The sequence below is a fragment of the Urocitellus parryii genome, chromosome 9, assembly GCF_045843805.1.
Source record: "Urocitellus parryii isolate mUroPar1 chromosome 9, mUroPar1.hap1, whole genome shotgun sequence".
Taxonomy (NCBI): Eukaryota; Metazoa; Chordata; class Mammalia; order Rodentia; family Sciuridae; genus Urocitellus; species Urocitellus parryii.
Genome location: NC_135539.1, coordinates 86,202,138 through 86,229,467, shown reverse-complemented (window position 1 = coordinate 86,229,467; position 27,330 = coordinate 86,202,138). Strand labels below are relative to the sequence as shown.

Below are 27,330 nucleotides of genomic sequence, written 5' to 3'. Positions count from 1 at the left end.
CCATCATCATTTCAATGGCTTGCTGGCTTCACCACTCAGCCACTCCCTTCTGGCAAAATGCATGCATCATTCCGACTCGGCTGTGGCTCTCAGCATCTCCCCCCTTCTGTTTAATTAAACACCAAGCTTGTGGCTTTGGGACTGTGCCTGTCTTAGATTGTCCAGTACTACATATGGTCCTTACCCATCATTGGATGAGCTGACTTCAAGGCGTCAGCCTCCTGTCTTAGGTTGGTACCATTGCAATTGGATCTTACCCGTCATTGACTTCCGGTCCAGCATACAGCCATACTTGTGGATAGGCCTTTGCACCAGTGGGGGGGTGAGGTTCTTTGCCTCACCTCTGTTGGCCCCCAAATTTGGCCTTTGCACCAGTGGGGGGGTGAGGTTCTTTGCCTCACCTCTGTTGGCCCCCAAATTTTAGCTAACGACATCACAAGCAGAAGGGAGGAGGATACAAAAATGCCACGACACCAAGCCAATTGATGGCTCCTTTGGAAAAATTGTACCACCGATGACACCATCAGCAAAGATACTCCAGCACTACCACAATTCGCTGCACCAATCGATAGTTCATAATGCATATAAGTGATGCATAGTCCAGGCAAGTTCTGCAAGCAGTTCAAAGCAGAGGAATCTATTAATATGTCCATTTCCTCCCAAAGTAAATCGACTCCTTGATTAAGCATCACTTTTTGAGTTATGTTATTCATTGATGCATCAGTTTATACAGTTTGTTGTGATAGCTATCGCAGAAGCTGTAGTTTGGTTTTATCTTTGTCTTCACGGGCACTAGGATGAAGATAGGAATTCTGGCAATGATGGCTAAAAAAAAAAATTATGTAATATTCCAGCAGGCACTAAAAAAACAATTTTCTGAACAATTTACATTATCCTGAACAGGATTATTAAATATAATGAAAAGGAAAGGTGAAAGTAAACAAACAGATCTATTAACCTCCTTTTTTCTTCACATATTAAAACAATCCTCAACAGCTGTTTACCCAATTTAAATTAAACCATTTAAATCATGTGAATAAAAAAAATTTGGATCCATTTTTTCATGAGCGCTCATCATATATGATATGTGGACATACGCACATACAGACATACAACACAAAACACAAGTGTGCACACATAACATACAACATGTAAGACAATAGTAAAGGCCTTGTAGCTTTTCACAGGTGAAATCTCCATTGCAATGTTTAAAAACTCCACAGTCAAAAAATAGAACTAATCAGAAAAACATTAACCTAGGTCTGTATGAGCTCAAAAAATAAAATAGAACTTCATGATGTGGGAAAGGGCAATAATAAAATAGATATTGAAAAAAGGCATCCTGGTTACCACCTAGGTTTGACTCTTCTTTTGATATTCCATCCTTCTTCCTGTAACTTGCATAATGGGTCTGAAGGTATTCCCACAAGCAAACCCCAAGGTTTTTTACATTTGAAATAGGCTTTAATGGTGTTCATTATTCATCAGCTTCCAGGTGTGGGAGAACCACCAATGCAGATGTAAGGATATCAGCTGTAATGGATTTGAGCCAAGTCATCTTCTTTTTGGTCTGTAGAAATCACTTTAGTTAATTTCTCTGGAATCCAAATCGGCTGCTATTCTCCCTGTGGAAACACACAAAGAGACCCCCGACTCCAGACAATCACTGGATCAGGACCTTTCCATTGTCCTGTTAGAATATCCTTCCAAAGTACCTTGGGCTTATGTACATTTTTTGGACACATATGTCTTTCCACAGCACTAAGCCCTGATGAATCCAAATTTTAAAAGTTTAGAGTAAAAAGGGTTATTTTAAGTTTATCTTTGGAGGATATATACCCCTTCCCAATTCCGCCTTTTTGCTTTAATAAGTACATTTTAATAGTTTGATGAGCTCTTTCAACTATGCCTTGTTCCTGTGGATTGTATGGGATTCCTGTCATATGAGTAATGCCAAATGATGAGCAAAATTGTTTAAAAGAGGTAGAAGTATAACCAGACCATTATCTGTTTTTAACTGTTTTGGAATGCCCACAGTGGCAAAATTTTGAAAGCAATGAGCTATAATATCTTTAGTTTTTTCTCCAGCATGAAGGGAGTCCATCAAAGATCCGGAAGAGGTATCAACTGTAACATGCAAATATTTTAATTTTCCAAATTCTGGCAAGTGTGTGACATCCATCTGCCAAATATGGTTAGGTATCAGTCCTCTAGGATTGATTCCAAGATTAACTTGTGGTAAAAAGGTCACACAATTTTGACATTGTTCTATTATTTGTCTAGCTTATTCCTTAGTTATTTTTAAATGCTTTTGTAAAGTATTAGCATTGACATAGAACCTTTTATGAAAATTGTAGCTTCTTCTAGTGTAGAGAAAATGTGTATGTCATGTGTAGTTTTATCTGCTAAATCATTGCCCGAAGTAAGGGCTCCAGGCAATCCTGTATGTGTCCTGATATGTCCTATAAAGAATGGATCTTTTCTGTCCCAGATTAGACTTTGTATAGTGGAAAGCAAAGAGAAAACAGTAGAGGAAGGGGAAATCCTACCAGCATCTTCAAGGGATACTATAGCATTAACTATATACTGACTATCGGAAAATAAATTAAATACAGAATCTTTAAACATCACAAAAGCTTGTAATACTGCATTAAGCTCTACCTTTTGAGCTGATTGTTTGGGTACTAAAAATGTAAAAGTTTGATCAGGGTAACTACTGCTGCTGTACCATTATTTGACCCATTAGTGAATATATTTGGAGCATTCATGATAGGTGTTTTTCTTGTCATTTTTGGAAAAACTACAGGATGCAAAGACCAAAAAGACAACAAAGGATTAGATGGTAAGTGATTATCAAATGAAACATTAGATTTACACATGATTATTGCCCAAGTATTTAACTCATTACTAACCCATCAATTTGATCCATTGTATATGGAGTAATAATTTTATTGGGAGAAATTCCAAACACTCCCTTTGCTGCTTTTATTCCTTTGAATATCAATTGTCCTACAGCCTCAGGATACCTAGTAAGAATAGTGTTAGGAGAATAAGATAAATGTATCCATAATAATGGACCTTCTTGCCAAAATACTCCTGTAGGAATATTTTTTGTTGGTAGTACAATAAATAATAAAGGCAAACTTATATCAATTCTATCTAAATGCATATTTTCCATATATGTTTCAATGATTTTTAATGTCTTTCTTGCTTCAGGCGTTAACATACGGGTGAATTTGGATCTGATGGGCCTTTTAGGATATCAAATAAAGGTCCCAACTCTCCTGTTGGTAGGCCTAGATAAGGCCTTATCCAATTTATGTCTCCTAATAACTTTTGAAAGTTGTTAAGTGATTTGAGTTGATCTACTCGTATTTGAATTTTTGGTGGACGGACCATGGTTGAGGATAATAGAACTCCTAAATAATTAATTGGAAACTTAATTGTACTTTATCTGTTGCTATCTCTAGATTATAATTTTTTAATAAGTTTGTAAGTGTGGCATAACATTCTAGCAATGTGTTTTTATCTTTGTGTGCTAATAATACATCATCCATATAGTGAAATATTTGTAGTTCAGGATTTTGATTTCTAAGTGGCTGGATTGCTTTGTTAACATAAATTTGACACATAGTTGGGCTGTTAGCCATCCCTTGAGGGAGTACTTTCCATTCATATCTCTGATCAGGACCTTCATGATTCAGTGCAGGAATAGAAAATGCAAAACGTGGATTGATGAATTGGATGAATTGGAATTGAAAAAAAAAATCTTTAATATCTATAGCTAAAACATACAGGTTTTTGGAAAAGCAGCAATTGGGGAATCCCTGATTGAGCATGTCCCATAATAACCATCTCATTATTAATAGCTCTTAAATCTTGCAATAATCTCCATTTACCAGATTTCTTTTTGATGACAAAAATAGGAGTATTATGGGGAGATATGGAAGGTTGTATATGTCCCTCCGCTAATTGTTGTTTGACCAGGTCATGGGCTGCTTATATCTTTTCTTTAGTCAGGGGCCACTGAGGAACCCATACTGGTCTTTCTGATTTCCAAGTAATTTTTATTGTCTCAGGGACCCCTTCTGAAAATCCAACCCATGTCTGTCTGTTCCTTGATGTATTTGTATTGGTGCTGCTATACCTTGTTCTTGTTCTCCTAATCTTTTTCCTTTCCTAAAACCTTGTTTAGCTATAATAGTGGGCACATTTGGATTGATGTTATTTGTTAATGTCAAACCTAATTGATCTAGGACATCTCATCCCCATAAATTTATAGGAAGATGATCCAATACATATGGCTATATAGTTCCTTCACATCCTTCAGGATCCTTCCAATCTAATACCATTGCACTTCTATGGGGATTAGTTGCCATTTCTAGGCCTCGAAGCGTTTGAGTGGCTTGTTGAAACGGCCAATGTTTTGGCCATTCTTGACGAGAGATGATGCTAAGGTCTGCACCTGTGTCCAGTAGCTCATTAAATTCATGTCCTTGAATATTTAGTTTTAGCATTGCACGAGAATCTAAATTTAAAGAAAGCATGGCCCAATCTACACCTGTGGAACCTAATCCCCTGGAACCTCTTGTACTACTGGAAAATTTATCATGCAGGCTGGGTATTATTAATAACTGTGCTATTCTATCTCCTGGTGAAATTACTGATATACCCCTTGGAGAACTGGCTATAATTTTTTTTTCACCTTCATAATCGGGATCAGTTACCCTAGGACTTATCATAAGTCCTTTTAGAGTAGAAGAACTGCGTCCCAATAATAAGCCTACTGTTCCTTGGGGAAGAGGTCCTTTTACCCCTGTGGGAATGATTTGAACTCCCATCTCTGGAGTTAGTACTGCTCTGGCGGAGGCGCAGATGTCCAACCCTGCGCTCCCTCTTGTTTGTCTGATGAGGGATCTAATGGATAATATGTCCTGGGCACTACCTTGATGGTATTCCTGGGTTCCTCCATTGCCCCGTATATTTGTGGTTGTGGGCCCCGGAGCATTGGGCCCCCCTGTCCTTTTTTTGGCAATGGAGCCTGATGCTTTTCTCCACGATATCGTGGGTAAACATCTGGTCTTTGTCCGTTTTTTGATAATGGAGTACCCTCTATGGTGGTTTGAGAACGGCATTCATTAGCCCAATGTCTCCCTCTATGGCATTGTGGGCAAATACCCGGTATTCTACCCCTTTGATACCTAGTTTTGTTAAATCCTCCTCCTATGGGGCAACTCCTTTTAAAATGTCCTGTTTGTTCACAGTTGTAGCATGTTTTTGGCCTGGCATCTAAAGCCTGTTGTACTGCAGCTGCCAAGACTTGCCCTTGTTCATTAATGTCTCTACATAATTTAATATATGTGTTTAAATCTTCATGTTTCCATGGTCTAATGGTCTCCTTGCACCAACAATTTGCTTGTTCAAAGGCTAGCTGTTTAATTAATGGCATTGCTTGTTCTGTATCCCCCAAAACTCTGGTAGCTGTTTGAATAAGCCTACTACAAATTCAGCGTAAGGTTCATTAGCTCCTTGTATTACCTTAGATAATTGACCTTGTAAATCTCCATGTCCTTGTAAAGTCTTCCATGCCCTAACTGCATCTGCAGCAATTTGTGAGTATATATCAGGATCATATGCAATTTGTTGCTGCTGATCCTCATAAGGTCCTTTTCCTAACAACATATCTAGATTTCTCTGAGGATAACCGGCTGCTGCATTTCGCCTAGCCATCTCCATGCAAAATTCCTCATTGGCAACCTTCCATAACAGGTATTGTCCTCCATTTAGCACAGCTTTACACATACTTGTCCAATTTGCTGGCGTCATGTTCAAGTTGGTAATGGATTCGACCATGCTTATAGTGAAGGGTGCTTGAGGACCATAGGTTGTTACAGCCTCTTTTAGCTGCTTCACTGTTTTGAAATCTATAACATGGTGATTTCGCTGCCCTCCTGCCGCCTCAAATACAGGGCATGCTAATCTTTGAGGTCCTGTCTCAGGATCCCATCTATCAACTACGGGGGTGGAGCTGTTGGTTGGACAGATACTAACACCTGGTGATAGAAAGGTGATAGTAGCAGCCTCCTGTTGTAACTTTTCCCCTGATAGCCCTTCCTCCTCTAAACCTTTTTCCTTTGTCTGACTAACTCGAGAGACTTCCTCTTTTACTTGATGTAAGATGTCTTCTCCTAGACTAAGCATATAAGATTGTACCAAGGTCCATAATGGTAATGTGCCAACTGGCAGAGTTCCTGGGCTTTCCTTTTGTAGCTTTTTTAGATCTTCACCATGATGGTTCCATTGTGATGTATTTAACAACCCCTCTTTAATGAACCATAGGCTACACTTTTGTATCGTCTTAACGTATGCCCTAACTGTTCTTGATTTTACTGAGATGCCTCCTTCCTCTAGCACTTTACTTAACACCCTTTCGGTTTGGTTCTTATTAATTTTTAATTCCATATTTCCGTGACGAAGATACCCCTCACTAAGATAATGCAAAACAAAACTGAGACAAAATGAAACAAAAATGGAACAAAAATTAATTGTATCAGCCTTTCTATCCTCCTGAAATGTCCATCCGTCCTTTCTCCCTATCTGTTCCTCAGACGCAAATAGTTTTTCTTCAGATGTGAGGGGTTTTTCTTCCGTTCCATCCATCTCCAGGGATTGGCAAGTTAAAACAAAAGCGAAACAAAACGAAAGAAGAATCTTTAAATGGTTACCCATCCTCTTGCACTGCCCTCAGGAGCTAGCAGTTTACCTTATCACTTATCCTCGGGCATTCCCCGCAGGGGCCACCAATTGCCGAATTCTGGCTGGGCACAAATCACGAGCCATTCAAGCAGGAACAAACTTTAATTCCTAACTCCCCCGAATGCCACCTAAGCGGGCCTTCCAGGGACACCACACCAACCAGAACTCCCTCCACCAGAACTTCACCAACCAATGTGAACTCCCCAGGAATCCCCGGGAGAACTCCAAAGTAGCGGGGGCGGCCTGAGACGGACAGCAGGGGTCTATATACAACTGAATACACAGCTTAACTTAACCACCATCATCTCAATGGCTTGCTGGCGGCCCCTCTCAACCACTCCCTTCTGGCAAAATGCCATGCATCATTCCGACTCAGCTGTGGCTCTCAGCATTTCTGAGTGCCCCTGGCTGGGTTCCCTGAGGTTCCCATGTCTATAGATGGTTCACACTGAGCTTTCAGTACCTCATCAGGTGTGGGGCAGGTTCCTGTTAATGGGTGTGTGCTCCTGTCTGTCCTCACTCCAGCCTTGGGATCTCCCTTCCCTAGGTCTGTACTTGTTACAGTGGAGTGAAGGCTTCCCAGTTCCTTATGTGCTGTCCCAGAAGCCCAGTGTCTTCATGGGGGGAATTTATGTGGTGAATTCATATTCCCTTCTGTGGTGGGGAAAGCACCACCCTAAGAATACAGGCCCTTCCTTTATGTGCCCTCCTCATTCATTATCCCAGCCACAGCAGACATAAGGGCTGTCACCACCTCCCTCCAGGCTCTGGGTGCCCCTGCTCACCAGACACAGGAGCCTCACCATGGATTTCCAGGGCTCCCCTGCACCTGTGCACCAGACACAGGCACTTCACCATGGATTTCCAGGGCTCCCCTGCACCTGTGCGCCAGGTGCCTCACTGTAGATTTCCAGGCTCCAGGTGCCCCTGCTCACTAGACACAGGCACCTCACCATGGATTTCCAGGGCTCCCCTGCACCTGTGCACCAGGTGCCTCACTGTGGATTTCCAGAGCTCCCCCGCACCTGTGTACTAAGTGCCTCAATGTGGATTTCCAGGCTCCGGGTACCCCTCTTCACCAGGCACAAGCACCTCACTGTGGATTTCCAGGGCTCCCCTGCACCTGTGCAACAGGCATCTCACCGTGGATTTCCAGGCCCCAGGTGCACCTGCTCACCAGACACAGGTGCCTCACTGTGGATTTCCAGGGCTCCTCTGCACCTGTGCACCAGGTGCCTCACCATGGATTTCTAGGCTCCAGGTGTACCTGCTCACCAGACACAGTTGCCTCACTGTGGATTTCCAGGCTCCCCTGCACCTGTGCACCACCAGGTGCCTCACCATGGATTTCCAGGCTCCAGGTGCACCTGCTCACCAGACACAGGTGCCTCACCATGGATTTCCAGGCTCCCCTGCATCTGTGCACCAGGTGCCTCATTGTGGATTTCCAGGGCTCCCCTGTACCTGTGCACCAGACACAGGCATCTCACCGTGGATTTCCAGAGCTCGCCTGCACCTGTGCATCAGGTGCCTCACCATGGATTTCCAGGCTCCCCTGCATCTGTGCACCAGGTGCCTCATTGTGGATTTCCAGGGCTCCCCTGTACCTGTGCACCAGACACAGGCATCTCACCGTGGATTTCCAGAGCTCGCCTGCACCTGTGCATCAGGTGCCTCACCATGGATTTCCAGGCTCCCCTGCATCTGTGCACCAGGTGCCTCATTGTGGATTTCCAGGGCTCCCCTGTACCTGTGCACCAGACACAGGCACCTCACCATGGATTTCCAGAGCTTGCCTGCAACTGTGTATCAGGTGCCTCACCATGGATTTCCAAGCTCTGGGTGCACCTTCTCACCAGACACAGGTGCCTCACCATGGATTCCAGGCTCCTCTGCACCTGTGCACCAGGTGTCTCACTGTGGATTTCCAGGGCTCCCCTGCACCTGTGCACCAGGTGCCTCACTGTGGATTTCTATGTTCCGGGTGCCCCTGCTCACCAGATGCAGGCGCCTCACCGTGGATTTCCAGGGATCCCCTGTACCTGTGCACCAGGTGCTCACTATGGATTTCCAGGGCTCCGGTGCACCTGCACACCACATAGGAATGCCACCTTCTTCTTCTGCTCTGTGAGTGACAGAGGAATCTGGTCTTTTTTCATTGGTGTGGAAAAGGTTCTTTGATGGGAAACAAGTTGCCCCCAGGATGGTCCCTCTTCTGCACCTCTGAGTCTGACCTTCTTCTTCTGCTCTGTGAGTGCTGGTGCTCAGGTCCTCCCTGCCCTCCTCTACATGTGCAGGGTCAGGAGGCCTGTGCCAGAGCTCCTTCACAGGTAGAACAGGCGTCACTTGCACAGGGTAGCACGGGGTTGAATAGTTAGCTGTGAGTACCTCTTTGGTTACGGCGCAAAGGCTGTGCTATGCTTTTGCAGGAGCGATGAGAGCCTGGGGGCAGGGGTTGCTCTCAACTCAGAAAACCCTGCTCCTGTGGGTCTTGAGGCAGATGGAGGAGGAGAGAGCACCTGCAGGGCACATTCCAGGTATGACACTGGGTCCTACTCTGTTACAGTCAGTTCAGAATGTGCTTCGACGTAATTTCCTAATCCCAGTTGTTGTTGTTTGTTTGTTTGAAAATATTTATTAGTTTTTAGTTGTAGTTGGACACAATACCTTTATTTCACTTATTTCTTTTTATGTGGTGCTGAGGATCGAATCCAGGGTCTCGATGTACGAGGTGAGCGCTCTACCACTGAGCCACAACCCCAGCCCTTTCCCAGTTGTTGTTGATGGTGGCTTTCTTTCCAAGAGACTAGAAGGCCCTGGTCCGCCTCTTTTGGTGGTTAGCAGTGGTTTTGATGAGTGCACTCTGTCCTCTTTGCCAAAGGGTTTTATTTTCCCTTTTTTGTTGAAGGAGTTTTTTTTTTTTTTAATTAAATCAGCACACATAGTTTTTTTTTTCTTTAGAAGTTATTGTATGATTAAGAAACCCATTTTCCCCAGGACAGTGGACAAGGTCAGCACCTTGTGGTCTTTGGGGACTGCTGGTGACTTGGGCGTGGAGGGGGCTGCTCGCGAGGCTCAGTGGCCTCCCTGTGCTGAGCTGAGGGTACTGTGGCCACGAAACCCACAACAGCCTTAGGAGCCAGGTGTCGTAGGACAGGGGCTCCAGCTTCTTGCACCCCAGCGGGCAGACGTGGCTCTGGACCCCACCCCACACGTTTGAGCTCATTCATGAATTGTCACATGCACCTGCCTATGTATTCTAAATGTCATTGGAAGTAAGCTGCTGTAAGGTCAGGGAGAATTCTCAAACATGTCCTCGTCCCTCTATGCTCTTTGAGACTCTGATGTGGCCCCAGTTTGGAAACTGCACACCCCCAGGGCTTCCATGGCTACAGCCTGGGTTATTGTTCTCACTGTATTTCTTTTCCCTGTGTGCCCAGTTTTGGGGTGGAATTTGAAATTGGGAACCAGTATGCCAGCAATTGGCCATCCCTGCTGGGAGTCAGGGACTCCTGGGGACAGGAGTGATAGTCTGGAAGCCAGGAGTCAGGCAGAGCCTGGAGCCACGCTGCAGGCCCTTGGCCTTGGCACAGGAGAGAGGTCCCAGGACTGAGTCCGTTGTCTGTGGCTCTCCACCTCCCTCCCTCCCTCTGGTCCTGGATTAATGGCCCCTCCCCATTTCTGGCCCACTCCCCAGGGCCAGTGTTCAGCCCTGCAGTGGTAGTACTCCCCTTGAGCCCCCTGTTGCCTGGAGCACCTCCTCAGCTGCCTCAGCCCAGCATCCAGGTGTGGTCTTAGCAACCTTCTGCAGCCCGGTGACAGAGGAATTTGGTCTTTTTTCATTGGTGTGGAAAAGATTCTTTGATGGGAAACAAGTTGCCCCCAGGATGGTCCCTCTTCTGCACCTCTGAGTCTGACCTTGCCACCAGCCAAGGCTCTGCTGATGCCGAGAAGGCGGGCAGGGAGGCTGTGGAGAGGTTGAGGTTCTCCTTGGGGCTCTTATCCTTCGTCAGCATGGCCCTTTGGAGCAAGCTTTCTTTTGGCCCCTAGGAAGCTATACTACCAGACCAGGGTTCACTGCTGGTTGAGGGCGAGGAGCAGGGGATGGTGTGTAGTTGAGTCTCAGGCCCCCACTGCGGGTGCCCAGGTGAGGGTGGGGGTTTGGGTTGTGTAGCGGCAAGGGGCCGAAGCCAGAGTGTGTCACCTCCCATCTTATTGGAGACGGTCAGCTCTTTTGCCTCCCGCCTGCCAAAGGAATGGATCCCAGTGAACCGGGTATCTGTTTATTCAGCATGGTTGTGTCTCTTCCTGGGGGTTCACAGGCTCTGGGTGGTGTCTTCAGAACTGTGGCACAACAGGCATGCAAAAAAGTATCACTGCAGTCACTGTTGAGCTGTGGCTTGTCACCCACACGTGAAGGCACATTCCAGCCACGGAAGAGGCAGCCCCTGTGGTACAGCCTTGGCCTGTGGGCTTCCCAAGCAGCATCTCCCACGCTCCCTGCGCCCGTACCCTCTGTGGGTCTGACTGCTGTGGGAGCCCCATGCTCCCTGCGCCTGGGCCCTCTGAGTCTGAGGTTCTGAGGGCCTCACGCCAGCTTGGCCATTCACTGCTTGGACCTCCGCACCCAGCTGTTTCACCAAGTGCCATCCTCAGTTCCCTGTGTCATCCCTCCTGTCTCTGAACCCTGTCCTGTGAGGTAAGCTGTGAGCAGCGTGGGAGAGCACATAGCTCTGATATCCTCAGGGTCGTGTGACCAGGCAAGTAGTGTTAGGACATGGGGACACTGAAGAAGCTGGGACAAACAGAAATTAGTACAGCATTCACACAACTCCTGCCAGGCCTGTGGCACCCACCCACAGCAGGTCCCGGAGGATGAGGTCGCATGCCCCCTGGGACAGTGAGTCCCAGGTGCCTGTGGCCTCTGGATCTGTGGGCAGTTTCTGGAAGCAGCTTCTGGGGCTTTGGCCCCACTGCCCAGAGGTTCTGGTCCTCCCCCACATTTGGAGTTCAGGCTTGCCATGGATTCCTACAGGACTTGTCATTTCTAGAGGTCTTGGGTTACCTGTGCTGGCAGCCCCAAGGCAGCCTCCAGCTCTGGCTTCCTGGGGAGGGGCCTTGCCCTCCCCTCGAAGGCTCTTCTGCAGCAACCCCACCAACCACCAGGCTTTCAGACTCCCCTGTGGTGCCCTGCGTTCTTCCACCCAGCGTGGGCCTCAGGGCTTCTTCGTGGCCACAGACACCTCCTGTGCTGACACACCTCTGTGGTGACAGCAAGCAGTATCAGCTGCCCACTGCTCCTGTGCTTAGGACATGGCGTTCCAGCATTGGGGCCTAGGAGATGCACCTCTGCTGTACTTGCTGATTGTGTGCCTCACCGGGCAGTTACAGGGCAGTCGCAGGGCAGTCGCTGTGTGTGTGTTGTCATGTTGTCGGTCACTGACGTTTTGTCTTCCCTGGGGCCTGCTCCTTTGACCCTGCCAGCATTAGGAAGAACAGACCTCCGTGGCCCTCCCTGCCAGCAGGTCAGAGAACGGAGACTGAGGCTCAGACCAGCAGCCAGAGTGTGGTGAGGCTGTTGAGGACCACCGTGTCTTTAGTTATCAATGGACCTTTATTTTATTTACTTATATGCAGTGCTGAGAATGGAACCCAGTGCTTCGCACATGCTAGGCAGGCGGTCTGCCACAGAGCAACCACCCCAGCCCCCCACCTTCATTTTTAATGGTGGACACAGCGCACTCTCTGCAGGGAGGTCCTCCCCCGAGGGGTGGCTGACACCTGAGGTGTCTCCTCTGGCAAGTTGGTTTTGGTCCAGTGACAATGACACGGATGGCAAGGGCTGGGAGCTTTTCCCAGACCCCAGTGGGTGGAAGTGGTAGGGATAAGCCCGAGGCGTCTGGGGAGGGCACCCAGGAGCTAGGCCTCCCAGGTGGAGCCTCGGCTGGGCTTCACTCCAGCAGTTGCAGGAGGTTCCAGCCGTGGAGGCACGTGCCCAGTCCTTCTGCCTCGAACTGCAGAGGGGAGCACGTGCGCTCGGCAGCTCAGGGCCCGGAGGCCAGGCCAGGAAGGGTGCTGGGCACTGTCCTGCCAGGTGTGGTGCCCTTGGTGCTTCACTTGGATATTGCTCAAAATGAGTGTCAGGCAGGGCTGAAGGCGCAGGGAGACCTGGGCATGAGGTCCGTCCAAGTCTAACAGCTCATGTCCTGCTGTGTGGGTTTGATTTCTGAGACTCGGCCTCCTACTCTGAAACGGAAGCAGCCCTCAGGCTGTGAGTGAACTTTCTGCGGCAGACGCCCTTCCACATCTGGAGCACTGTGGAGTGAAGGTGCAGTTGGCAGAATGTGGACAGGAAGCTGCTCAGAGGAAGCGAATCCTGTCAGGACAGTCAAGGAGAGTCGGCACGCTGGCTTCTGTCCTCGCTGGGCATGAGGACTGTTTCAAGGTGTTAGGCTTTAGCTCTTGTATGGACACTGATAATTTAAAATTGATGAAAAATTGATCCTATCAAGTCTGATATTTTCTTTGGTTTACTTTTTATAAATCTTTTAAAAATATTTGTTTTAATTGTAGGTGGACACAGTAACCTTTATTTTATTTCTATGTGGTGCTGAGGATCAAACCCAGTGCCTCATGCATGCTGGGCGAGCACTCTACCACTGAGCCACAGCCCCACCCCTGTTAACTTTTCATCACTTCTTTGAATGTCTTGTTTTCATCCTTAAAACAATGAATAGTTTAGGATCCTATTTCAGGAGATGGTTTTCCATGGTGAAGGAAATTCTCTTTCTTGCCAGGAGTCCATTTGGGGCCTTTGTCATTGAAATAGACTATTGTCTGCAGCCGACCTTGCCTGGTCTTCCCTTTTGTGGTGTGGCCTTAGGACCGAGGAAGAACTGTAGTTTCTACCTTTAAAGCGAATAAAATGGCATTGGTGTGCCTTGACTAGGAGAGTACCTCAAGCCTGGGGACCCAGGGCATGGCCATCTCCGGGAGGAGGGCTCTGTTGGGGGTGGGCCCCGCCTTTACCAGGCTCCCTCCAGGAGGGTGGTGCATGCCAGCTGTGTATGCCCAGCATGTAGCACCCTCCTGTGTCTTCTGCTGGGCTTCTCCTGGCACCCCGGGACATACCTGTCCCATTTTGGTGTGGTGATTCAGCCCGTGGATTGTGACCTGTCACTAGATTGAGAGCCAGTTAGGTCCCCCCACATAAGAGAGCAGACCACCTCCAGCCCTTCCAATGGTGGGATGTGGTATGTGGCGCGTGTGTGGTGACATCCAGAGTGTGACGTGGAGTATCCCAGATGTGCCTGCCAGGGTCCCAGCACACTGCCAGCTCTCATGGAGAAAAGGTCCATCTCAGATCTGTCTCTGGTGCCGCAGTTTGTGCCCTGGGAGGCCCTTTGTTGGCTCACCAGAGTCCAGCTGGAAGTGTCCCTGGGTTAGAGGGCTTGTGGGGCACCGTGGGGTGGGCTCCTCAGTCTTGGCAGCCACAGGCGCATCTCCTGGCTCACTGAGGAGTGTCCAGACCACAACTAAAATGGCCATCTCTGCTCCTGTTGGACTCCACATCACCTTCTTCACCAGGCTTGTGGGTATAGCTGTTTAAGTGGGCACTAAGGGCGCGTCTTATGGGCCTTTGCTGGCTGGTGCCTGTTGGGTCCAGCCTGAGGCCCACCCCACTGCTTGGTCTAGTTCCCCTGCTGTCACCTGGGGTCAGATGTCTCACAGACCCTGCTGCAGTCCTGCCTGACTCCAGAGTGGTCCCAGCCAGCAAAAAGGTAGACGCATAAAGAACCCTACGGAGGCTGAAGAGATCCATCCTGTCCTCAGCAGACCCTCCCAGCTGAGTGCTCAGAGCCAGCGGTTACCTGAGGGCACATCGAGTGGCATCTCTTCTTGGGCAGGCCTGGCCCTCATGAGTCCATGGTCTCTTTATGGGTAAGAGTACCTTGACACAAGGACTAGCTCAGGCCCCTCCATGGTCCAAGCCAGCTTATTTGTCATCAGCCACTGGTGCTTGACTGGACAGTGGTCAGAGGACTAGTGCCTGGCCAGGGGGTCCCTGTGCTCTCTGGCACAGAAGGTAAAAATGTGCGAGGGTAAATTGGCGAGATGGAGAGGGTGGATGGGCAGCATCTCTAGGGCGCTCTGTGTGGAAGATGCTTCCCTGAACGTCGCAGAAGTGCTGTGTTTAGGGGAAGAAAGTTCTAGTGCTGGCCAGGCCACAATCACGGCTACGAGGCTCGTGTCACGAGCCTGTGGCCATCAGAGCCAGCTGCAGAAGGAGCAGTGGGCTTTGAGGGGGACGACTCACCTTCTGCCCTGAGCCAGCCGCGGACCCCTGTCCACTGTGGAGCAGAGCAGCACCACACTCTGCAGCACCTGGGCTGGGTACCCGTGAACCCCTGCTGTCCTGTTGCCCCACACTGGTGTGTGGCTGGCACACCCCTGCTTTCCTGTTGCCCCTGGTGGCTCCGAGGCCAGCATCTGGCTGTCGTCAGAGGCCCCCACTCCCTGGAGGCCTGTGCCACCCCAGGACCCACCTTGCCCTCTGCAGGTGTCCCTGGGTCGTGCTGCTGGGATGGTGTGGGGCCGTGCGGAAACGCCTGCCTGAGCAGCTGGGCTTCCCCCCTGTCTTCCCGTCTTTCTGCGCAGTGCCGGGCTCTAACCAGCTCCTTGTGTGGCTGTGCCCGGACAGCTTTGCTTCTCCACAACCTCGCAGCCTCCGTGGGTTCTGTGGAGTCCACTGGGTAAGGCCATTGTCCCCACTGCCCCCTACCTTCCTCCCCTGCAGAGCTGGACCACGGTCCCCCATGGAGTCCTTGTGAAATATGAGTTTTTGTTGCTGGCTAGGCTGATGTGTAGGGAGATGTGGTTTCTGAGCCAGTGCTGCGTTCCTGCCTGGCAGGTGGCAGTGCAGCAGTGCCGCTTTCCCGGCCTGGCAGGTGGCTGTGCAGCAGAGATTGCAGACAGGGTTGCCCAGGCCAGTTTTCTGCCTCTGTGCCCTCCTCCCCTTCTGCTCACCCTGCTCTGCTTGGTTGGGCCTTCGACCAGCAAAGGCTTGCCCAGGAGCCCTTGTCCCTAGCACCAGCCCTGCCCGAAGCTTCCGAAGAACCTCGTCCAGTGCTGGCTTCTGGTACATGGTCAGTGTCCAGGTGGGCCACTTTGGCTTCCTCACAGAAAAAGACCTAGGTGGGAATAGAGGTCCCCACCGTGCCTGTGGGCATCTGGGAATTGCAACCTGTGCTTTCTCCATGGGGTCAGTTGGGCCACACTACAAGGGTGTCCCCAAGGAGTCCTGGGGTCTTGGATGTTCAGTTCTTGGAGTGAGATATTTCTGTATCACAGGGACAGAGGAAGAGTCCATCCCCCCACCTGGCGTTCAGCCAGGGAGTCTCCTGAAACAAGCTGAGAGTGGACATGTGAACAGGAAAAAGGTGGACAGATGTGTCCTGGGCACTGAGGAGGGAAGGGGGCACCCTGGTGCACGTGTACTGCCAGTGATGGTCTCCCTGCGACCCACAGTCACCACCTCTGGTTGGCTGGGTGCCTGGGGATGGGACCCATGGTGGATGGCTGTCTCCTGGAGGACTACTGCAGACATGGGCCCTTCTGAGCCCACCCGCCCAGACCCACTCTCCCTGCACAGCACTGGGGAGTCATCTTGAGCCCACAGCACGATCCTTGCCTTTGTTGCCTGGGCCATGGGACAAGAGGCTGACTGGCTGGACCTGGAAAGGTGGGCAAGCAGGTCTCTGCCTCTGGGGCAGGGTGCCACCCTGACACTGTCCTGACCCTTGGCTTCCCTCTGCTGTCCCGAGGGATCCTGAGGTGCAGGCCTGGCCTTCACCCTGTGGACTATGGGCATGTGATCTCCTGCTGCCATCTGCTCCTGGCCCACGGCTCTGGCCCTGCTGGGTGCTGATGGAGAGTGTCGCCTGAGGCTGGGGTCTGATAGGAGCCAGCCCTGCCTGGAGCCTGAGTGAGCCTCACCACGCTTCTGCTCTGCTCTTTCCAGGGAAAGTGCGGTGGCCAGACTTCAACCAGGAGGCCTACGTGGGCGGGACGATGGTGCGCTCTGGGCAGGACCCCTACGCCCGCAACAAGTTCAACCAGGTGGAGAGCGACAGGCTACGCATGGACAGAGCCATCCCAGACACGCGGCATGACCAGTGAGTCCCCAGCCCGCACCCGTGGCGGGCTCGCCCTGCTGTGCCATGGGGTCTCCCCTCCCAATGACGTCAAGCTAGGAGAAGCCAGGACTGCCCTGTGGCAGCGTGCAGAGGCGGAGTCAGAGGGAGAAGTGGAGGAATTGGCTCTGTGGCTGAGCACTTGTTATTTTGAGGATCCAGTCACAAAACACATTTTCCACTATTGACAACTTTAGAGGGAAGAAACTTTAGATCCTCGCTTACTGGGATCGCTTAAGTCAAAATGTGGAGACTTGGAGGAGGAAGTCGGCCTCCCAGCAGGGTCAATGCTAAATGGAGCAGAAACATGGGCACAGGAGAGGTGTGTCATCCTGTTACCCAAAGTTTGATCCTTGTCCCAATGCCAGTCCAGTAATGAGGACATTTTTTTTGAGAAAGGAAAAGGAAGGCTTATTGCTTTGCTAGCAGAAGAGAAGCCAGGGGACTCTTGTCCCAGAGGCTGTGCTTCTGCCCATCAGCAGGAGCAGGGGCTGTTAAAGAGGTGGCTCAAAGGCAATGCTCCATGTGTTCTCTGTTGCAGCTGTAATTCACTTGTTAATTTGGGAGGTCTTTTGCTGCCACCCCCAGAGTCTGGATTACCCCATTCCTGTGGTGGTTGTGTGCTTGGGGATAGATAGCTCTGCCTGCATGGGGGAAAGGTCATCCTGTGATTAGGGAGGGACAGGTTAGGGAGGAGAAGGGAGGGAGGAAAGAAAGAATCAGGTCCATTTTTAAACTCAGTCGCTGTAGCTGACAGCGAGGGCTAATTCAGAACACAAATGGACCCTGCTGTGACCACTCTGTGCACCTGGATCCTGGCTTTACTTCTTCGGGGGCCTGGGGTGGGTATCCGGGCACCCAGGCTCCAGCTTCATGCAAGGTACCCCCTGTATGGTCCAGCTGTTGTCACCCTGCCTGGTAAGCCTTGCTGTGAGAACACATGGACAAGGGCACTCGGAGTCCCTAAGGCACTGGTCTTGGTTTGGATCACCCAGAAACTGGAGCCCCACCCCAAAGCCACTTGCTTCCTTGAGGGTCAGTGGGCCCTCTCGCTTGTTCAGTTGTGTTTGGAGTTCTGAGTGGTGTCGGTAGCCTGGGGAGGATCACACATCTACCATGTTGGGCCCTCTGCGGGGACACGGGCTTGCCTGTTGGAGGCCCAACGGTGCACATGGGTTGCAGCCTTGGGCTTTGTCATCGTCACCCAATGTGTCTCTTAGACTGAGACTTCCAGGATAAGAGAGTGTAGAGTTGGGCCGGGCTTTCAGGGACTGCAGAGGAAAGCAGTGTGGGAGGCCAAGTCCCTTCCCTGCCCTGGGGACTTCGGATGGTAGGGACCAGTCACCTCAGGGCTGCCCTTAGCTTGGTGTCCCAGGCAGCTCTGAGCACCACAATGGTGTGCGCGTGACGTGCTGTATAACACGAGTCACATCGTGTCCCACCTCAGATCGCTGCCACGCAGGGTTCCTATCCCCACGGGTCCTTCTCGCCACTCGTGTCCCACCTCAGATCGCTGCCACGCAGGGTTCCTATCCCCACGGGTCCTTCTCGAGGCCTTGCACTGGGCCCCAGTGCTATGCTGCTGGCTACATTGGCTTGGTCAACTATTGAACACCCAGTGGACCTGTTTGCAGTAGGGGCCCTGGCCTGGGGTCGGGCCCTGGGTGCCAAAGGAGCCTCTGGGACCCAGGGAGTTGCGCTTGAAGCTGTATGTGTCCGACGCAGGCGTAGACATGCACGTCTCCAGGGAGTCCGTGGCACTTCCCAGATGACCCCAGGGATTCGTCTCCACTGCCTGGTTCCGCAGGCTCCCCCAGGCCACTTGGGATCCCCACGTGCTGTGACGCAGACGTGGGTGGTCTCCTGGTACAGGGAGGAAGCCACAGCACCCAGGTTGTTGGAAACTTGCCCAGTGACTTAGAGCTTTGAAGAGGGCTTGGCCTGAGCCAGGGCTCCAGCAGAGCCTCACGTGGACAGCCTGGGGTACCGTCTGCACAGGAGGTGGGCCTCCAATCACGGTGGCTTCAAAGCTGGTTTTCACAAGACTCATGTACCTTTCCCTTGGGCTGAGGATGGTCCTTCCTGGCGCCCGTCCACACACAGGCCAAGCTCCTCTGCTGCCCACTGCAGGGTCCTTCCGCAGCCTCCATGTATGTGCACTTGTGTCGCCAGCATATCCGGAGTAGGAGCTTGCCAAGCGGGTGTACAGGTGTCACCATGTGGGCGTTCTCAGGTTGCTTTCCGTTCTGGCCACTGGGTGTGTCAGGTGCATATTAGAGCAGCAGCTAGGAGCCTTCCACGATCACTGGAGTTTGGCTGAATTAAATTCTGTTCAGAGCCAACCTGGAGCCTGATCTGGAGGCAGCTCGATATCCTTGGAGTGAGGTCTGGGAGGACCGAGCTTGTGGGCGCTGCCTGGGAAGGCCGGCCTCTCCTCCTTCACATGACCACCGGAGCACTTTGAAGGTGGCCTCAGGGGACACTGTGGTTTCCATCTCTGCCATCTGCTTTTGTTAGGTCAGGCTCGGCTGTGGCAGAGCTGAGCGGTGCTGGCGAGGGCACTGAGAACGAACTTGGCGTCCCACAAACCTGGCATGAATCCCAGACCTCCCATTCTTCTGTGGCCTTTGTCCCCTATGACGTGGCACACGGCCCCGTCTGACCTGTGAGGGTCAGGCAGTGTTGGCAAGGCCGTCCCTCCTTAGGACACGGCTCTGGAGCCACTGTGGCAGCCCCTGCTCTCCCAGAGCCCACCTGCTGCCCAAGGGCTCCCCACAGGTCTGTCACCACTGACGTGCCAGCCTTTGCCTTTATTCTCTTCCTGCCTTGGCTCTTTGGAATGGTGGCTTGTTACCTGAACACGTCCTGGCATCAGGACGCCCAGTGGTATTGAGAGGGACGCTTGGCATAATCCGCCCACCTGTTAAATTCTGTGGATCACTGATGGCATCAGGAGTCACAGAAGCATGGCCAGCAAGAGGCAGGAGCATGGGCAGCCAGGAGGTCGCACTGACCCCTCACAGCCTCCAGGGCAGGCACAATGAGCCAGGGTCCCGAGGGCAGCAGACAGGCAGTCCCACGCCAGGTTTTGTTCAGCTCCACAAGCACATAAAAACAGTGCTAGAGAGCTTGTCCGGGATCGGCACGCCCAGCCCGGCGAGTGCACAGAAGTGCCCAGGACACAAGGCTCCTGACAGGCGGAAGGCCACGCCACCACCTGCCTCGCCTGGGTCGACCATGGAGACCTGGAAGCACTTGCTGTCCAGGAAGGCTGCTGCTGCTGTCCAGGTGGGCTGCTGTGGGAGGTGGCCCTGGAGACAGCTGTGAGAGCTCTAGCAGTTGAGGAGGGATGAAGGCTGGAGGGTGACCTCTAGGGTGTGGAATGGGGAAGATGAACGCTGCCGGCACCAAGACTGGTGCAGACTGGAGCTGGCTGCGAGGTTTGTGGAGAGCAGAGGCAGCTCAAGGCTGTGGCTGTGCCCTCCCCTCCCTGGCTTTGGCCTGTGGTTTGCGGACAGTTGAGACGGACTCAAGACCCTGCCAGAGCTGGCATCGAGCAGGCTCCGGCCTGGGTGCAGGAGAGCTGGCCAGCTGCCCTCCCCATTTGCTGCTGGGAAGCAGTCCTGTGGGATTCCACCTGGAGTCGGGAGTGACCTTCAGAGCCACGTCTTAGCAATCTCTGGGTCCAGTTCTGGCCTCCCAGCCCTGTGTTGAAGGGTTTGGCTTGATTCTGGCCTGCAAGGCCTTCCCTCTGCTCGGCTCAGTCAGCCTCTCTGACCCTGGCTCAAGGGCTATGCCATGTGCTGGCCCAGCTCTCCAGGTGCTGTCCTCCTCTGGGTCACCAGCCCACCCCAAACCTGGCCACCTCTCAGTCCTTCCGGGAGATTCTTTGAGGCATCTTATCTAAAATGACCTAATAATTAGTAGCAGCATGATGATGTGTTTTGTAAACCTCTCCATCATGGCTACTTCCCTGATTTTCCAAAAAATTTGATATAAAATCTGCAACAAGTATGCACTAAAATGTGGTTTTAAAGAAAAATGTAATTGCAAATTTTTTAAATGATATAAATTTTTCTCAATAATATAAATAAATAAAATATAAATAATAAGAATAAATACCATTAAAAGAAACTTCTCCACTAAAAAATTTGCCTTCTCGAAATTCCCTGCTCACCTAGGTCTGCAGGAGATGCTGTTTCCCTCTGTGCACCCTCGTGCGGAGCTGGAGGAGGTCGTCACACCTGGCGTTGTGTGTCCAGGAGACCTGGCCAGCTGCTGGCCCAGCACAGCACTGTGTCTCAACTAGGGCCACCAGGTGTATCCTAGGAGTACAGGGTGGCAAATGCCAGTGACTCCTGAGGAACAGCACACGCACGTCAGGACCGTAATCATGGTTGGCTCGAAGGGGAGAGCTGTGGGTCACCGTGATGGATGTAGGAAGGGACAGTTGTGCTCAGTGTCCCGACCTGTGCTCAAGGGCCCGTGAGGAGCCCAGCAAGTGCCAAGCTCAGTGGTGACCAGTGTGCTCACGAAAGGTGAGGCCCTCTGCTGCTCATGCAGTTGCATGCCATGTGTGGCATTGTTGGCACAGGCTGACACAGGACTGTCCCGGTGTTGGGGGAGAGGCGGGCAGATGGCTAGCTGGAGGAAACCTTTTGCCCACTGGCAGGGCTGTGGGGCTCCTGGAGGCCTCTGCAGACAGCCCCTCACAATCCAGCGGTGATGATAGCCTGGGAGGAAGGGCAGCCACAGAGCCCTTGCTGGGCTCCAGGCCCTGTGGGAGGAGGGCTGTACGAGATGCAGGGCCTCCTGGGAAACAGCAGGGCACAGTCCAAAGCTCTGTTACTAAGACGGTGAGTGTCATCTTCAGATCAGGCTATGGTGTCCAAGCAGTGTCAGGAACCCACCTGAAGCTCATGAGGAAAACCCAGCGGCCCAGGTGGCCACGTGCCTGAGGAGCACACTGGGAAGCTGCCCCTCTGACCCACCGCAGGCCTGCAGCCATGCGAGTCTTACAGTAGGAGGCAGCAACCTTGGAGACCAAGGAGCCTGGCCTGCTGTCTTGCTCTGGGCTGTCCAGCAGAAGAGGTGGGCAGTGTGTACCCACAGGGCAGCACACAGGGGGCGTGGCCCGAGTTGGGCTCTGTCAGAGGTAAAGCTGGACAGAGTGTGCGCCACATGGATGACCTTGGGCATAGAGGCACTTTCTCACCTCCTCTGGGTCCAGAGTTGAAGAACCAGAACTTGAGGGTCAGTATGTTCAACCAGCTGAGAGTGCGTACCGCCATCTCAGGGCTTTCCCGTATGTGTCGCTGGTGCCCGTGCCCACACCTGCCCTTCTGCCACACTAGTACAGTATACAACACAAAGCCCTCACCTGCTGCTGCCCTGCGCTGGGACTTCCAGACTCCGTGCCCCCATGAACGCCTGGTCTGCAGTCTTGGACAAGGCACTGCCCACGGAGACCACTTGGCCTTGCCCTTGCAGACCTGAGTTCTACCGGCATTTCAGGAGGGTGGAGCCTTTCCCATCTCCACTGCCATTTCAGAGCAGGTGCGGTCTTGCAGCTGGCCACGCCCCTCCCCAGCCTCTTGGTGTCCTGAGCCCACATGCACACTCTGGGGGTCTCTGGCCACCCTGCCTCCCCCACCCCAAGCTCTTCCTGCAGGCTGGGTGCCCTCCTCCCTGTGGCTAGGCGCACCTCCCCCAGGCCCCGCTGGGCCTCAGCCCGTCTCCTGACTCCATCCTGGCCTCTGTACACAGGTGGCCTCCACCCACACACGCTGCCCGTGTGACTGTCCCCTGTTCCTGACAGTGGCCTTCTGGTTCTCGGTGTCCACTCTCATGGCTATATTCCTTCACTAACCTGAAGGCCGGTGCAGAGGAGTGAAGCACATGCCTCAGAGCACACAGCTGGTGTCCAGGGCCGGTAGGAGCAAAGCACTAGCCCAGCGGAGCACCAGGGGCCATGAGTCAGGCGGGGCGAGGAGACGCTTCGGCCCCTTCCCACTATAGACCTGGCCCTCCCTGGTGCGGCACAGAAGCCTTTAGTTTTCCCATCAGGGTCATTGCCACCCAGAGTCACCTGCATCACAAGCCAGAGCTCATCTGTTTGCAGCCACTTGAGTTCCAGATACTGATTCCAGCATCTCTGAGCCATGTGAGCCCAGATTGGTGTTTTTCAAGTCTTTGTGAGTCTGGTTTCCAAGTCTCCATTTTACTGGACCAGAAGGTTCCGGAACCCTGGGAGCAAGTGAACGGGGACCCAGAGTCGCCCAAAGCCCCGCCTCTTCTCAGCACCGTCCTGCTTCTAGAGGACAATTCTCTGTTCTTCCTGCTGCTGACCTCAGACCAGCTCTGCTGGCTCCTGGAAACAACCAGCCCTGCCATGGCTGTTGGAGAGCTGGCAGAGAGACGGCCCTCAGACAGAATGCATTCCATTCCTCCTGACTTCTGTAGCTCCTGCTCCCGTGGTTTCAGCATGGACCCGGGCACACGCCTGCACATTCTGCCCTTAGGGCAGGAGGGCTCGCAGACTGGTTGTTCCTGCTTCTGCCTGGAGGTTGGCAGCCCTAGTCAGCCCCGTGCCTCACATTGAGGTGGAGGCATGGGAGGTGCCACCCCCAACCCTGGCCTTCATTGGCACTACTTGCCAGTAGCTATCTTGGGACTGATGCTGTCCAGCAAAGCATTCCCAGTTGAAGCTTTGCATGTGTCTCACTCAGTTCCTTGATCTGACCAGCTGCCAATTCTAGATACTAGTCTGCTTATCAGTAAAGGCTCAGAGGTAACGAGGTTCCGTGTCAGTCACAGAATGCATTTGCTTCAAACAGCAGGGACTGTTATGTGGTTCTTTCATGACTAATTAAAACAGACCAGCTGTGATGACTCAAGTGAAGCAGGGAAGTCCCTCTTATGATCCCACCTGACTGCTCTGTGGTTGTACTATGTTTTTCACTTGTGTTTGAGATTGTCTTCCCATCTGACAGGAAAAGGTGGCGAGGCTGCCATGTCTCTCAGCCCACACCATGCACTGTGTGTAGTTGTCCAGCAGCTGCCAGGGTCCACATGCATCTCACTGATGGACGTTTTGGCCACAGCCACGTCTGCCCAGTGCGGGCTGTCTCAGCTTGGCGGGGACCACACTAGCTGAGGAGTGAGCCTGACCTCACGGCCTGCAGGTTCCTGGAGGTGTTGCCTGTTGGCTCTAGTGGCAGAGTGCTTGATTCCAGGGTCGCAGGACAACCTTGCAGGTGACAGTGACAGCGTGGAAGAGCTTGTGGGCAAACCATTGGCCCAGACAGCTGAGGGCCAGGCCTCGTCCTCACCACTGCCTGGTTGGTATGACTGTTCAGAACTGATTCTGAGCCAGGCTCGCAGCATGAGCAGCTCTGTTCACGCTCAGGGACTCTGACTCTGACTCTGGCTCCTGGCGCAGGCCTGGCACCACAGTTGAGCCTCCTACAACCACTCAGGCGGTGCCCTCCTGGGTACTGTTCCCTCGGGATGTGCAGCCCTACCCCGAGCAGCACCAGGAGTCCGCAGGCCTGCCTGGCTCTCTGTTCTGCGATGCTTGGGTATTTTAGCCTGGAGCTGAGGACTCTTGTCATGTAGGTAGCACTTGGTGCCCCTGCAGTTCTGTCTCTGCAGTACACACACTCAGAAAGTGCTGTGTGGAATCTGCCCACCTCTGAAGGCCTGGTCTCAGGTTCTGCTGAGAAGTGGCCCCAGAGCTCTGCTCACTGCTCAGGAGAAGCAGTGCCCTTGTGCTCCATTCCACCGGCTGCAGGCATCACCCTCACTCTGGTTGCTTGGACACAGTTGTGGGGCACCTGACATCCAGGTGGAGGGGAGTTGCCATGGGCCCTGGCTGCTTGAGCCCGGTAGAGGGGAAAATACAGGCAGGGCAGTGGGCACAGTGGCCTACCCTGGGAACTGCAGTGGCTGTGAGAGTGCCGGAGCTGCGTCTGCAGCAGGCTGGGGTGGCCCTAGGCAGTCCTAGTCCGGTGTGTTCTCAATGTGCTGGTCCCTGTGGTCACGTCCTGAGGGAGCTTTGGCTCCCAGCAGGCCAGTGGCTCCTAGCTGCACAGTGCAGCAGCCATGCCACACTGTACAAACGGACCTTCTCTTCCCTCAGGTGTCAGCGGAAGCAGTGGCGTGTGGACCTGCCGGCCACTAGCGTGGTGATCACGTTCCACAACGAAGCCAGGTCGGCCCTGCTGAGGACCGTGGTCAGGTGAGGCCAGGACACCAGCTGTGGCCCAGTTAGCCGGGTCAACATGGCCAGCGGGGCCGTGGATGGGCCACCTGGTGGTTCTGTCCCTGGGCAGCTGATGGCCCCTCCAGCCTAGGCGGGGCCAAGAGAGGACACCCGCCCAGTTGCCTGCACCTGGCCACGGCCTTGTCCTCTGTTTCTCCTCAGTGTGCTTAAGAGAAGCCCTCCGCACCTCATCAAAGAGATCATCCTGGTAGACGACTACAGCAATGACCGTGAGTGCTGGTCCTTCCCAGCAGGCTGTGGGCGAGGGTGCAGGGCAGGCCACGGCCAGAGGGAAGGGCTTCTCCCCGCCCAGGGGCAGCGCCCACCTAGCCACAGGGACTCATGCTCCCTCTCCTCTCTCCCTAAGCTGAGGACGGGGCCCTCTTGGGGAAGATCGAGAAAGTGCGGGTCCTCAGGAACGATCGGCGGGAAGGTAAGGCTCCCTCCCCAGCCTGGTGGCGACTGGGCAGTGCTCTGGCTACGAAAGCAGTCAGGTCTCCAGTCCCTCTCTGTGCCCTGTCCTGTCCCAGAACACACAGGGAGGACGTCAGACACCTAATCCATCAGAGCTGTGTGTCCTGGGTCTGTTCACACATGAGAAGCTCTGTTCACACTTAGGGACTCTGACCCATCCTTGAAGAGCTTCAGTGCTCCTGGCTGCAATGTCTGACCAAAGAGCAGATCCACGGCTGGCAGCTACCGCAGGGGGCTATCCAGGACGGTGACACGCTGCCCTCGGTGCTCACACCCCTGCTAGTCTACCTCCCCATGGGCTTCCTGTCACTGGACAGGGCTGAGCCCCAGGAGCAGGCCACAAGGGCTCCCCAGGGATGTGCGTGTTGGGGAGCTCAGGCTGGTGCGGCTGGTGTCCTGGTACCAGAGCGTGGAGAGAGGCCCCTCTTGGGGTCGGGGTCTCTCAGTCTCTCCAACTGCAGAGCCATGGCACCCGTGCTGCTCCCAGGGATTCAGGAGTAGCAATGCTTCCCAGCCAGGGCACAGCCCTCCTCCTCGTCCCCACACGGCCACTGCGCTGGAAGAAGGGGGTGTCTGAGCGGGAACCTGCCCCGTCAGCCCAGCGGCTCTTGGATGGGAGCAGTGCCTTGGGCATCTGTCCTCAACAGCCCAGCCGGTAGCCTGCTCTTCAAGGCACTCCCCTGGCCTGTCTTCAAGGCACTGTGGCCTTGCTGGGCTGGTACCAGCCCCAGACCTGACCACCTGCTGCACTCCTTATGTCCCCTGAGTGACGAGGCAACGGTGAAGTCTCCACTGAGTGTCCTCACTCCCTTGCCTAGAAAGGGGAAGCTGGCCCAGGACACAGGAGGGGAGGGGAGAGGTGGGGAGAGGGAGAGGAAGCAAGTTGCTGTTGTGTCGCAGTTTGTAACTGGCCTGTCCCTTGCTGGCCTTATGGGGGGTGCCCATGAGCTGCTTATAAACTGGCCATGTGTCTGCATATTGACTCTGGACCTCTGGACTTGGTGCTCATGTGGGGGAGGAACTGTGTCATTGCTGGGTTTAGCAGGGGTGAGGGGCATCTTGTGGGAGCAACTGGCAGGCAGGCCTGGACAGCTCCAGTGGGCAGCAGCTGTGTGATGCGGCCATAACTGTCTTGGACCCTAGGCAGGTGCTCCTGCAGTGCTGTCCAGCTGCATGGAGCAAGGTGGGCCAAGAAGGGGCCTGGCTGGCTGCTCAGGCACAGCTGAAGACAAGGCAGAGGAGGTGGGCAAAAAGCCCCTGTCCACAGCTCAGCCGCCTGTCCCAGGGCCGCTGCGGCACCGTCTCCTCTGCCTGCCTCTCAACCCCACAGTGAGGTTGCCTCGCTTCAGGGATTGAGAACCTCCTCAGGTCGGCAGGGAGCAGGAAGGCCCTGGACCTGCCTCTTCTTCACTTCCAGAGCCTCCAGCTCTTCCTGCCTGGAGTCCTCCGCTGGGGCCGTCTCCTCTACCCCAGGCGCTCTCTTGATTTTCCCTCACCAGTGGCAGCATCTGGGCCTCTGTCCTGAAGAACCTCCTCCTTGTCCCAGAGGGCATTTCTGACTGGAATTCTGAGCTGGCCTTGGATGCTTTTCAGCATTTTAGAAGTGTTGCTGCGGGTTGTCCTTGCCTGGCCTGCGCTTTTCTG

At 52.9% G+C, this 27,330-nt stretch overlaps 1 protein-coding gene across 1 annotated transcript in view; it reads left to right on the top strand.

Moving 5' to 3' along the window:
- The window catches only part of Galnt2 (polypeptide N-acetylgalactosaminyltransferase 2), a 95,025-nt gene that overhangs the window by 45,531 nt on the left and 22,164 nt on the right, over positions 1-27,330 (top strand). Inside the window, exons 3-6 of the mRNA XM_026412592.2 lie at positions 16,778-16,931; positions 25,090-25,188; positions 25,375-25,442; positions 25,580-25,645. Coding sequence (XP_026268377.1) covers positions 16,778-16,931; positions 25,090-25,188; positions 25,375-25,442; positions 25,580-25,645 — 387 coding nt within the window. The remainder of the gene's footprint in view (positions 1-16,777; positions 16,932-25,089; positions 25,189-25,374; positions 25,443-25,579; positions 25,646-27,330) is intronic.